This window comes from Gymnoscopelus microlampas, assembly GCF_963454915.1.
Source record: "Gymnoscopelus microlampas genome assembly, chromosome: 8".
Classification (NCBI taxonomy): Eukaryota; Metazoa; Chordata; class Actinopteri; order Myctophiformes; family Myctophidae; genus Gymnoscopelus; species Gymnoscopelus microlampas.
The window spans coordinates 16,019,375-16,033,248 of NC_139945.1; the positions used below are offsets into that span (position 1 = coordinate 16,019,375).

At 42.3% G+C, this 13,874-nt stretch overlaps 1 protein-coding gene across 1 annotated transcript; it reads right to left on the minus strand.

Moving 5' to 3' along the window:
- Positions 1-11,347: 11,347 nt before the first annotated feature.
- On the minus strand, positions 11,348-12,127 carry LOC311050423 (NFU1 iron-sulfur cluster scaffold homolog, mitochondrial-like; the record flags this gene model as incomplete). Its single annotated transcript, XM_084064508.1, has 1 exon — positions 11,348-12,127. One exon carries the CDS (start codon positions 12,125-12,127, stop codon positions 11,348-11,350), a length of 780 nt encoding a protein of 259 aa, XP_083920634.1.
- Between the last annotated feature and the right edge of the window lie 1,747 nt (positions 12,128-13,874).

A 13,874-nucleotide genomic window follows, 5' to 3' on the forward strand; every position in this document is an offset into this window, starting at 1 on the left:
AGATTACTTTTCAGCCTAATTATTCAGAAAACCCCAGAACACAGAAAATCCACTGAATGTTCAAAGTTCAGATTTTTTGGGTGTAATTGAGGTCATAAAACCCCCCAAAAAACATAAAAAATAAAAAAAAGTGAAAATGAATGTCATAGAACCTTTAATAGCAAGTGTTGGCGACACTAGGAGGCTCTAGGCACTGTGGGTTGACTCCGGGCCTGGCTCCTCCTTTGTCTGACCAGAAGTAGGCATTCTAGCGTGCTAACTTTCCAGGAATAGAAAGCCTGCAGTTTCTATTAGCTTTGATTCCCACCGATGATGTCACTGGTAGGCGGGCTTTTGAACAGTCCACAGCCCTCCTCTGAGACACAAACGGGGTAGACAAAAATGGTACAGTACCGTGTTAGCATAAGCATTAGTGAGGACCAATTACATGAAGAAAATGGGTGAAGTCGTCCTTTAACTCTAGTTCTAGTTTTTATTATTATGTTTGTTAGTTAACTATAATAACCCTGCAACCCTCTCCCACCTTCACCCTCAATACCCGAGCCCCCCAGGGTTGCATGCTCTAGTCCTAGGCAACAGCATCATCAAGTTGTTTACAACACAAGTGGTAGTGGGCTAGCCTGGCGTTTTTTTTCACTCGCAGATTCGTCTGGTCCCAGGCTAGTAGTGGGCCCGATCTCAAACAATGATGGGGGGCCTGATGAAGGGGCCTACTCGAACGTTGGTAAAACCAAGAAGATGATGGAATATATTGAGCTATGGTCATTGATAGCTTTATTTTTCCTAGTAAATACCGATCCATATCTATCGGTCAGATAAAAATTAATTACATCAATAAACGGAGGAAGGAAACTTGTTATAATAGTATTTGGGTTTATTCCAGAGAAGAGATCTTACAAGCGTTGGACGGACATGCATAGTTCCAGATGATACACGTTCAAACAGAGATACAGAGTAATTATACACATAGCGTGGGGTTACGCCTTTCGTCATCAGGTCAGCCGTAAGTTATGGCTTGATAGCTCAGTTTCCTGGGCAACCAAGGTTGGGGTATCGAGGCTAATCTGCTATCTAATATTGTTGACATACCAGAAGGAGCCCATCAGACCAAAACAATGTTGCAGGCTGCTTGTGAGGCACTGACACTTTTAACCATATTAACACATACAAATGGATGGTACAGTACACTTTACATCCATAAGAAATGGTACAAAATCAGACCCAAAATCAGGTACAAAATCAGTCATTATTTTTCTCTTACACGAGATAAAGTGGGCCAGAAATTCAGATTTACAAAGTAGTTTGTTTGGGCTAAATTCATTCTGGATTGGGGCTTTAACTTCACTGGTCACATTTAGATTTACTAATTTCACGTTGTTTGTGCTTGAGTGTAGTAATCTAGGCTTATTAGCAACCAACAGACACACAGACACACGCACGCACGCACGCACGCACGCACACACGCACACACGCACACACACACACACACACACACACACACACTCACACACACACACACACACACACACACAAACATACACACACACACACACACACACACACACACACACACACACACACACACACACACACACACACAAATACTTTTCACAAAGTCACAGATTGATTAACTTAAACCACATACACTTCCTCGCACACACACCCATTTGTGTATGTAAATACAAAGTAGCAATAAACACATTCATGTACTTGTTTATTGATTCACTGAACCGAGTGCGAGTGCTCTCTGTGTGTGTGTGTGTGTGTGTGTGTGTGTGTGTGTGTGTGTGTGTGTGTGTGTGTGTGTGTGTGTGTGTGTGTGTGTGTGTGTGTGTGTGTGTGTGTGCATACGTGCGCTTGCATTTGCATGTGCCCACAAGCAGGTGTCACCTTTTGTCAATGTGGACAGTGCTCATCATTTCCTCTAGGGAGGCAGAGATAACAGTAATCCCACCTCAACCTCTCCCCCCCCCCCTCTCTCTCTCTCTCCTCTCAATTGCTCTTTCGTTCTCTCTTGCTCTCTCTGTTGCTCTTTTGTTCTCTCTTGCTCTCTTTTTTTTCTCTTTATCTACCTCCCTCACTTCCTCCCTCTCTTTCTCATTCAGTATTGTGTCTCTCGTTGCTGTCTATTAGAAAGCGAAAATAGCAGATCTACAAGCTCGGTCCTGAGAGAGACATTGCTTTATATATGTTCACAATTACTCTGTTTTCGGACTACGTGTGTGTTGGTGTCTGTGACCTCTATTATACAGCAATTTTACCCACAGCTGTATGCCGGCCGAGCCTCTATCATTACAGTAACGTGCTGTTCTTTCTTTTCCCGGTTCCTCATTTCACCCTGGGTTTGTGGCAAGTCGGGGGGAGGGAGAGAGAGAGAGAGAGAGAGAGAGAGAGATGAAGGAATAAGTCAAAAAGCTGCAGGCTCGGAGGCTTTTTGATTTCAAAATTGAGGACAGGAGAAGATACAGTAGAGGGACAGAGAAGACAGAAGGACAGAAGAACGAGGTTGGGCGGGGGAGGGGGGTGAGTGGAAAGGAGAGGAAAAGAGTTGCAGAGTATGACGTGTAGACAAGCTGAAAGCATATAGGAAGAGGACGCCAACGGAGGCGGGGTTGTCCATGGTGACAGAAAGGAACTTAAAGTGAAACTTTCTGACACACTACAAATCATTTGACACTAGAATGTTCCAGTCGACAGTGAAAAAGTCAGGAAATCTCAACTATCAACACGACAGTGTTTTCAAATGGCTGGTTGGCTAACTTCACCAACCAGCTTTTTGAGTGTGCACCAAAGGATTGCTCACAATTTTGTCACTGAAAGGACAGAGTGACATTTTCTGTGGGTTCATGGACTCTCACAAAAGTGAATTGGCTCTATGCACAGTAGCCATATTAGAAAGAAATTGGGCCTCTTCTTACTTCCTTCACAGGTGTTACCAATGATACTAAAGAAGGCTCTGTTCCATTCTGGTCAGGGTGCTGATATCGTGCATTTTGGCTCACTAGAAACACTCCATTTTGGTTCCCAAATGGCCCCTTATGGTGGGTGTGTAACACTGAGAGTGTACAAATGGAACCAAATGGACCCTTACGGGTCCATTTTGTTCCATGTGTACACTCTCAGAGTTATGGGGGTCCTTGAAAATAAGACAACCACTATGCCACACTAAATGGAACAGAGCCTTAATTAGTAACATTGGTAACACCTGTGAAGGAAGTAAGTAAGGGGCCCTATTCATTCCCAATATGGCTGCTGTGCATAGAGCCTATTTACCCTGTTCAAACTTGCTTTCCATAACGACAGACAGCACCCCAGCTCTGATTCATCTGTTTCTCCACGATCATTACATTAGTCACCAGAAAACACGGTGCAGGAAACTACTGAATTTGAAGGATGTGATGGATGTTGCCATGAATGTTCAATGTTCACTCAGGGTCCGTGTTTTTTCATGAAGCCTTTCAAACTTTTCAAAGTGCCGATCAACAGTGACATGTGACCACCTTGCTGCCTCTCAGAACTGTAACCAGCAGTTACCAACCTGACGTTAATGGACTGGTGGCAGGGTGAAAGACCACAAGAAAACTGTGCTGTGATTGTGGTGGTGTACAGAACTGAGAAACTGTCTTCTTTATGTCTTGTTGTTGAGTTTTAAAACCAAGTGGCCAAATGTTTTATTGTATATGAGACGGAATCAATTGCTATTATCATAATCATCATCATTATTATTATTATTATTATTATTATTATTATAATATAAGTCTAGGGGGTTGTGTTTAAAGACAACCTGTGCTGTCTTTAAACACAACCTGCTTCTCTGTGTGGAGTTTGCATGTTCTCCCCGTGTCTCCTAGGGTAGTTAATACCCTCACAAAAACATGTAGTAATCCTGGTCGCTATACCGCCTCCCCCATGACAGCCGGGGCGCCTGATGGAGGGGAAGGGAACTGGTTGGAATAACGTGTTCCTTCCACGCGCTACGTCCAACCAGGGAAACTCCCCCCTGTCAGGTGACAAGAAGGTCAGTTGGCTCTCATGCACTGAAGGAAGCATGAGCTCGGCCCTGGCCTCCCTGGCTGTGGGGGACCGGTGTAGCGCTGGTGTAGGGCTGGTGTAGCGCCCAGGATCACACCGGGTGAAAAAAAATGGGTTACAAAAATCGTGGGATAAAAAATATTTAAAAAAATAAACACAACCTGCTTGATGATTCCACTCCAGTCAAACTTACAACTTCAGCTAGGGATCCTAGAACGTTACAGCGTCATCCCACTCAAACACTCATTTGAGTGAACAAAGAAAGGCTTGATGATTCACCGAGATAGAACTCGGTGAGTCATCGGTGAGTCATGTGTGCCTTCTTCTTTTTTTAACCTCGCGTCACCTTTCCACCTCGGAGGAAAGCCTGGTATTCGTTATTAATGGCCCGTGTGATCCGGTCTAGGCCACGCCTACTGAAAAACAAATCAATTCCTGTTTCTGGAAGTTGCTGTTCCGGTTTAACGGAGCCGCTTTGTTTTGGTTCCCCCTGTTTGTTTCCCCAATCCCTATTTAAATGGAATAGAATTTCCCTGTGGGATAATGAATGTAGACAGTTGCTAAATAGTCTCCGGAAAATACACTCACATTTATATTAAAAAAAATAAGCTAAACAACGCCGCATGAAGGTCTTTCCGGATTTGCTGTTCCGGCCGCCTGATGACGCGGATGACGCGCCTGGTGACGTAGGGTTACTTCCGTTCCGGACCGGAGCCACAAACCCGAAAAGGTATTGATCTCAGGCTAAGAACGGAGTGATGGGACCCTTTTGTTTGACAACAGCCTTTTCATTCTCTTCTTTTTCTTTTCCTCTTGCACTACTTGACAGGCTTTTAACACCAACACAGCTTAAACTGCCTGGTGAGGTTTCTTTATACTGGCGGTAAATGTGACGGCCCTATGGCCTTGCCAGGATTTGTGTGTGCCTATCTTCTTTTGCAGGTTGGAGGTAGTAGGGGGAGTGGAGACACCTGGCCAGTGTCTCCCCAGAGCATAAAGAGCCACCCTTCCCCTTTGCTTGATCTATTCTTCCTTCCACTCATGGGTCACACTGCTGGAGAATGGCCACAAAAGAAGAGCATTTTTGTTTCATGTGTTTGCATTCACTTAGTTATGTTTGGCATTATGGTTCCCTGCTTTATTGTTTGCAGTTGTGTTATCTAATGTTTGTTACATAAAATCACTCACTTTTAATTAAAACTCTCTTCGCTTTATGTGTTATGGTCCCCAAGCCGGCTATAACATAAAGGCTTTATATAGACCAATTATTTGTTTACCAACATTGAGATTGAACACACAGGTGATTGTTTCATGCAATCAATTCCCAACATAGGGTGCGTTTGGAAATACAGCAATGAGCGCACTGGCCAATACAAACTAATAGGAGAGTGTGCTCCGGTGCGCAATTTCCGAGCGCACCCTCGGGGCTGGACCGGCGCGCGCAATACTGGTTCTTATCACTTGCAACCAGTGTGACGTTGTCTGTTAAGGGATCTATTAGGCAGATATCAGTGCATGTGGTACCAGTAGGAGTTGATCATGTTTGTATTTTGGTTCAAGTTTCACTTATTTGCAAAGAGTTATTTGCTTACCCTTCCCACTGTTTACTTTTTCATTGAAAACCCCTTTATAAATCCCTTTGTTACTCATGCAGATACATGTACACTTTACTTTTTTTGTTTTACATTGTTTTACACATTACTTGTACATAAAAATACATAAAAATAAATGATGTTCTCTCCAGTTGACTAAGGTGGGGGTAAGTGATATTTTTTAGTTATTTAAAAAAAATAAAAATAAAGGTTAAAGAACTCTATTCTTATACTAGTACTTGTTTGTTGTTTTTGTTTGAGGTATTGCTTGCTTCTTTTACTATGCTGTATTTTATTAGGTTATGGTATTGTGAATGTAAAGAACTTTGGGTCAACTTCTGTTGTTTTTAAATGTGCTATATAGATAAAGGTGACTTGACTAGTACTCATTGCTATTGAGTGTTTGTTAGGGGTGTCCCGTCTCTCCAGCTCTTTAATAAACAAATACATTGCAGGTGGGTTGAAAAAGGATAGAGTACCCTATCAGCTTGATTTTTTATAGTGTTACAGTTCCAATGTTGTTAGCTCATTTCTTAATGCCATCACTTCCAATTTCACTTGTTCAATCTGTATTCTGTGCAAGTTCTCTCTCCTGATTGGATAAAATAGGCATCCCGACCTGAAAATGCATTTTCTGTTTACTAAAGAGCAGGACAAACACTCTATATCAATGAGTACTATCAGAATATAGATATATAGTTATATAATATAGTTATATAATATTTAACACTTATTATAACAACAACAACAACAAAAGCTTAACCTACCCTTAATTAAAAAGATAGAAACATGGACTGGATGGACTGATAGATGGACAGACAGACAGACAGACAGTGATCGATGCATATAGAGAGTGATATATATATATATATATATATATATATATATATATATATATATATATATATATATATATATATATATATATATATATATATATATATATATATATATATATATATACATACATACATACATACATACATACATACATACATACATACATACATACATACATACATACATACATACATATATATATATATATATATATATATATATATACATATATATATATGTAATCCTCAATGCTAATTTAACTGAGAGTATTTAACATTCTTGGAGTTACAAAAGGGTAAATGAACAATGACATACCCCTGTTGTGCCCTTGAGCAGGGCACTTAACACATTGAGTGCCAGAGGTTTTTTAAAACAGGGTACAGCCAGTGCCAGCGCTTTTTACGGTTTATTGGCTATCTTTTTAGAGCTGCAGAAGCCACAACAAGGACCCGAATGTAAACAAGCGGTGTCTGGGCGATGGCCAAGTGTCCCGTCTTACGACTGGATCAATAACATTTCTACCGCGATCCTTCATTGCAGAGAGATCGGCCGTCAAAAATGGCTGGTTTTGACCAAAAAAAAAAGATATGGAGATATAGACCTTTTTCTCAAGATCCCATCATTGGGGCGGATGCACATCCGTTTTTTGGGGTTGATGTCACATCCGTCCATTCCCTTTTGAAGGGTCCTAGGATAATTTCTAAGTTGCGTTAGAGCGCCATCTTGTGGGGAAAAAAACGGACTATAACGTTTATGACACTCGGGTGTTAATCCCTAACGGCCCAACTTGAGCTGCCCACTGGAATATATATATATTTGTTTTTCCCAACTTGTTCGTCTAGTCCATGGCATCTCCTTTTTAGAAGCATATAGATTTTTCTTTCCCCCCAAAAAAACGTATTGATCAGCAAGTCACAGCAGACAGCAACTATTTCTCTCATCAAAAATGTTCACCAAGTTAAATATACACTCAAGCACAATAAACTCACGCATACAGTGGAGACACTTAAAAACCTCTATAGCTTACAGTATTTGTTATATTTGATAGATTTGTAATCCACCACAGAACGTTTGCAGGACAGATTTGAATTAAGCTGACAAAGTATATAGGGCTTAAGTTGTTAAGAAAATGTCCCCCGTAACTTTTTTAATGTATAATTTCTTACATGGAACCTTGCGCTGCACTTCAAAAGTGGGACTTGAACGGTAACAGTAGTTATTATATGCCGCTTATGAAACCAATCACAGCAGCTTGGATGTGAGAGGCACACACACATTTCTTTTCCATTGATCTTCCAATTCTATCACTAACAAGCAGGCGGGTGCTGTCGATTTCCTCGCCAGAAAGATAAAACGACTAGCATGGAAACCTAATGACTTAAAAGAAGTGTACGATTTAAGCTTCTTATGATTTCACACCCACAGGAAAACAAATAGAACGAAATAGATTAAGTCAGTCGCACACACAGAATCGTCTTTTTTGAAAAAGTAAAATGGAAGTTAAACAAAGTCAAGGCAGAGACCAGACAGTCTTATAGAGTTCAGAGAGAGAGAGAGCGAGAGAGAGAGAGAGAGAGAGAGAGAGAGAGAGAGAGAGAGAGAGAGAGAGAGAGAGAGAGAGAGATCTGATACTGTCCTAAAAATGAAATGGGAGTTTGAGGGAACTGTTGACATTTTGGTTGGACTTTGCTATGAAATGTGACATTTCGTGTCCAAAACATTCTCCTCTCCTCTCCTCTCCTCTCCTCTCTCTACATCAATACCTGTCTTTATTCTGTTCATATTCCTATCGGCCCCATCCTCCCTTCAAACGTCCACACTGTGTTCGCCGGCACCATCCCTCCACCCCCATCCCCCCTTTCGCCCTCTCCCATTTTCTCTTCCACCCTTCCATTCAACCTCTTCTTCTTTGACCATGACTAGATGCCCCATCTCTTTACTTCTCTGCCCACCTTCCCTTCCCTCTGTCCTCCCATTGGCCTCCCTTCCTTCCTCCCTCCCACGTGTCCTCTCCTTTCTCCTCATCTCCTTTCCTCACTCCTATCTCCTCTCCTGACCCCTGTCTCCTCTCCTACTCTCCTCCAGTTCATCCAGCTTGATTTACTCTCATGAAGCACCTGGTCAGTCAAGCAGGCACACACAGCCCTGTCATGGATGCACACATTTTGTGTGTGTGTGTGTGTGTGTGTGTGTGTGTGTGTGTGTGTGTGTGTGTGTGTGTGTGTGTGTGTGTGTGTGTGTGTGTGTGTGTGTGTGTGTGTGTGTGTGGGGTGAAGGGAGACATTTGTAATACCACAAGAGAAATTCAGTTTCAGCTTTACCCAGGCTACTCATATGGTCATGATAAGCGCTAGGGGGGGAGCAGATATGCATTAAGTGTCTTGCTCAGGGACACTTCAACACATAGACATGGGCGGGCTGGGAGGCAAAACGGTGACCTTCTGATTATCAGACTCCACCCACTCAAAATAAAGCTGTGTGTGTCACGAGTCTGCGTCCATGCATGCACGTGCGCGAGCATGTGTGTGCGTGCGTGCGTGCACGTGTGGGCGAGTGTGTGCGTGCGCATGGGTGCATGTCTCTGCATCTCTCTCTCTCTGTCTTCAATCCTATTGTATTATTTTCCTCTCTCTAGGTCACCTTTCCCATCAAGTATGTGTGTGTGTGTGTGTGTGTGTGTGTGTGTGTGTGTGTGTGTGTGTGTGTGTGCACGCGCACACACACAATAATCACACTTCCTCTCTCAGCTTAACGTTGTTATCGGACTAGTAACAGAGTGCAACACAGAAGCACACACACACACACACACACACACACACACACACACACACACACACACACACACACAGAGACACACACACACACACACACACACACACACACACACACACACACACACACACACACACACACACACACACACACACACACACACACACACACACACACACACACACACACACACACAGAGAGGATAGTTGTGAGAGTGTAGAGAGCTGAGAACAATCCATTCCTGTCTGCTCCTATCAACTTCTCCATCTCTGACTGGGTGGGCTTGTGTGTGTGTGTGTGTGTGTGTGTGTGTGTGTGTGTGTGTGTGTGTGTGTGTGTGTGTGTGTGTGTGTGTGGGGGGGGGGGGGGGGGGGGGGGGTGCAGCTGTTAAATTGTTATCTTAAAGGTGACCTCCCCAGGAGACAGAAGATAAAACACTCCACTCTGAACTCCTACAAACTGGACACTGAGGTGTGTGTATGTGTGTGTGTGTGTGTGTGTGTGTGTGTGTGTGTGTGTGTGTGTGTGTGTGTGTGTGTGTGTGTGTGTGTGTGTGTGTGTGTGTGTGTGTGTGTGTGTGCGCGTACGTGCGTGCGTGCGTGCGTGCGTGTGTGCGTGCGTGCGTGCGTGTGTGCGTGCGTGCGTGCGTGTGTGCGAGCGAGTGAACACATCAGCTCACTTTTGCACTCTTACATCACTATAGCATCAACCAAAACATGTATAATTAAATTTGCATTCATGCCATGATATTCAGTGGGACGGAAAACATAATTAGGTGTCAGTCACTCCAGTTCAATAAATCAACCTATATCATATCATTCTAAATCATAACAAGCTACCTCGTGACACTTTACATGCAGACCTTTAATAAAACCTCGAACAGAAACAAATATGAGAGAGACAAATATTCACAGTAACAATAACAATAACAACAACTATAACAACTATCGTTAACAACAGTCAGCCACAGCTGGGGGTTCCGCAACAACGGTCCATAACGAGAAAGCACTCAGGTCAGAGTTGACTTGACCCTGTCAAGATAGAGACATGCATTGCACTGGGAGAGGGATTGAAGCAAGGAGAGAGAAGCATGTTGAATCATATGGTCAGTCCCCCAGAAGTTTCAGCCTAAAGCATGCAACATAACTAAGGCTAGTCCAAGGGAAGCCTTCTCCAGCCTTTTATAAGCTTTTTCAAAAAGTGTTAAGCCTACCCTTAAACGTATCCCTGATTCTGGTCAGACTGAATTAAATACATGCATTTCCTTATATGGGAAATGTAGACCGTCTGATATGTTCAAATGTACGACACGTTAACCACATTAATGCACATTAATCCTAGCTGGCATCTCTATTTTGGGCAAAGTTGTCCACATTTGTCAACAACGGGTTATGGGTCAAATATGACCCGGCAGAGAAGTGTGGCTCAATTCCACCGAAATGTTCGATATTCAATGTTTACATGTTTGAGAGAGAGAGAAACCTGTCCTCATTTGCATTTGCTCTTAGGAGTAAAATAAAGTTTGGGTTTATGAAAAATAAATGACTTTTTACCATCTATGGTATGGGTTATAACACCACAATTGTTAATTGTGGTGTTGTTTGTTAATAATATTAACAATTTTAAAGTTAAAGTAATTTATTTTTGGAAGTGTTCTAATATTAGTCTATTATAGCCAGCTAAAATTATTATCCATTGTCTTAGTGAAAATCTGAGTGAATTTTAACATTTGTATAATTAAAATCGAGCTATATTGAAAGATGAAACCCTAACCCTAACCCAAAATAATATTTGAAATAGTGTTTACATGGATATGAATGCATAACAAGTCAGCTATGATGTGGGGGGAAAAAAAGAAAATAATTGTATTATCTTTTTAGTATTTTGGTAGAGTTAAATGACGGGTCAAATTTGACCCGCTAACACCAAATGTGACTGCCCTCCGCCGGCAGTTCCACGTCTGCCGGAAAATGCACTCGCTCCTTCTGAGCAGGTTTCTAACACAATGCAAGGGTTAAGAAAATGTCACCGTTTCTTTCCTGTCTTTTTCTTTCTTTCGTTTTTTACAAATCGATCCCTGGGTGTGTGGATGAAGGTCAGCATTAGTATTATTACTCCTTTAATTTGTGTTCCAGCTCAGAAAACACCTTTGCACTGACTTCATCCGATTCTTCTTCCACCTGGATTACTTGATCTACCTCAGGGATGTAAAACTGGAGCATGTTCTGAATGCCATTCTTTAGCGTCACTGTGGAGCTGGGACAGCCAGTGCAGGAGCCTACCAGTTTCAGCTTGACTGTGCCATCTTCAAAGCCTTTGAAAATGACATCACCGCCATCCTCTTGCACTGTAGGTCTGATTCTTGCATCCAGAAGCTCCTTGATCATAGATACCACATGATCATCATCTTCAGAATGACTGCTTTCATGGTAAACTACCCCAGTTGTTATTGGAGCTCCGCTATCAAAGAACTTGGTAATAGCCTCCACAGCATTACGTTTAATATCTGTCCATTCCACATCCTCATCTGCCTTGGTGATTGTTATGAAGTCATGGCCAAAGAAGACACTTTTTACTCCCTCAATTTCAAAGAGAGCCCTGGCTAAAGGCGAACATTTTGCAGAGTTCGAAGAAGGGAAGTCCAGGGTCCCAGTTAATAGAACAGGTTTGCCAGGCAAGAACTTCAAGCTTCTAGGGTTTGGTGTGTCCTGTATCTGAATAGACAAGTGTCGCCTTGTGACGTTTGTATATCCTGTCATATATGGAAGTTGATATTTTGTACCGGTGAACTGTGTGTGGTATGCGGTTCTTGCTTTGACTGCAAACCTAAAGTGAGAAGTACATCTTGACCGTAACAACCGGTGGAGACCAAATCTTATGTGCGCTGCCATTTTGTAACTTTGTACATGATCTACAGTTAACCTTAAATGAAAATGTTGTTTGCTGTGAGAATTGTGTGGATGGTGCACTTCTAACCTCTAACGTTGATGACAAGTTGTGTCATCAAATATGACGTCAGACATCGGCAAATATGGAGCTCCATTATGGCAAGAGGTGCTGTTGCTGTTTCTGAGGGTGGAGTCTACCTGCATGTCTCATTCTCACATGACATGGAGATGTTTAGTGTAATCAATCGCAGTAACAGCAGCTTAAATGGGTTGAATGTGTGCAGCCAGCCCATGACACAATGGCGATTTACAGTTGTGCGAGTGCGGGCCTGCAAGTGGTATCTCTGATAAAGAAGCTTCTGGATACAAGAATCAGACCTATAGTGCAAGAGGATGGCGGTGATGTCATTTTCAAGGGCTTTGAAGATGGCACGTTCTCTACATTTAGGGAGGAGGATCTTGGTTAATGTGGCCACATCTATGACGGATGATTCCATATTTGGGCAAGGTTTCAGCCTGATCCATCTCCCATTGACTTTGCCATATCTTTGAGCAACAGAACGCGAGAGACTTGACAGTCATGTGAGGAATAGACTAGAATAGAAAATGCAATATAATTGTAATTTCTCATACCAAAATATATGGAAATATGTATTGGAAAAGGCACCCTTTCAACAACAATAGTCATCCAGCCCAAATGCATTGGCAACGGAATGGGTGTTTCCCAAGATTATTTGTCCCCGCACTTTTCAGTCTGGGTACAACTGTTGTGTACACAATATTTGTGTATTAGCGCTCTCTGAACACTGACTGCTGCTACGACACCACTCTGAAACCCATTAAAAGCTGCACCAGGTCACCAACATATTGGTATGAGCTACATAACAATACAAAATAACTACCTCCTTTGCATAGAGACCACGTGACTTAACTCCACCGTGTAGCGGCTGCACTGTAGCTCATAAACAGAGCTGAAAATGAATGAGCCAAACCAAGTGAGTTGGCAAAGCAAACTTATTATTAGTTTCATGGCAGTGTGACTGAGGATTTAGAGAGCAGCCCTGGGATTTGACACTCTATTAAGTAGGTTACCACATCTCTCCGAATGTGAAAAGGTAATTGAAATGTTTGATTTTGGGTTCAACATAATAGATACAAGTCTCTCTCTCTCTCTCTCTCTCTCTCTCTCTCTCAGTGTGGTGGACACTACAAGTTAACCGGCGATCTCGCCCATGTCGACAATGTCAAGGGGAGTAAGGAGGTTTTCCTTTTATAGTTTACACACACACCATTGCAAAGTGACTACGTTACTTCTTCTGTGACAATATAAGACTAGAAAGGAGTGCTGCCTATCCTAGCAAATAAATCAACATATCTTTTTAACTCTGTAATCCTAGTAGCAAAATCCCACACTCCAGTAGCTTCTCTGGCTATAACAAGCTATCTTTTATAAACAAATACAATGTTTCATGGAGTTCTTCTAACTAGCAAACTTGAATTTCCCTTTGTGTGTGCGTGCGTGTGTGTGTGCGTGCGTGCGTGCGTGCGTGCGTGCGTGCGTGTGTTCAACAGATATTAGGGAAGACATGAGAACAGAGCAGAGAGAGAGAGGAGAAATGAATGTTGAGGCATGTTCTTGAAACAGAAACAGAAATAGCACTTTGTAACCTAGTTGTATAAGTGCTTTATGAATAAAGTTTATCGTGAATAATCCAAGGAGAGAGAAAGAGAAAGATACAGAGATAGGAGG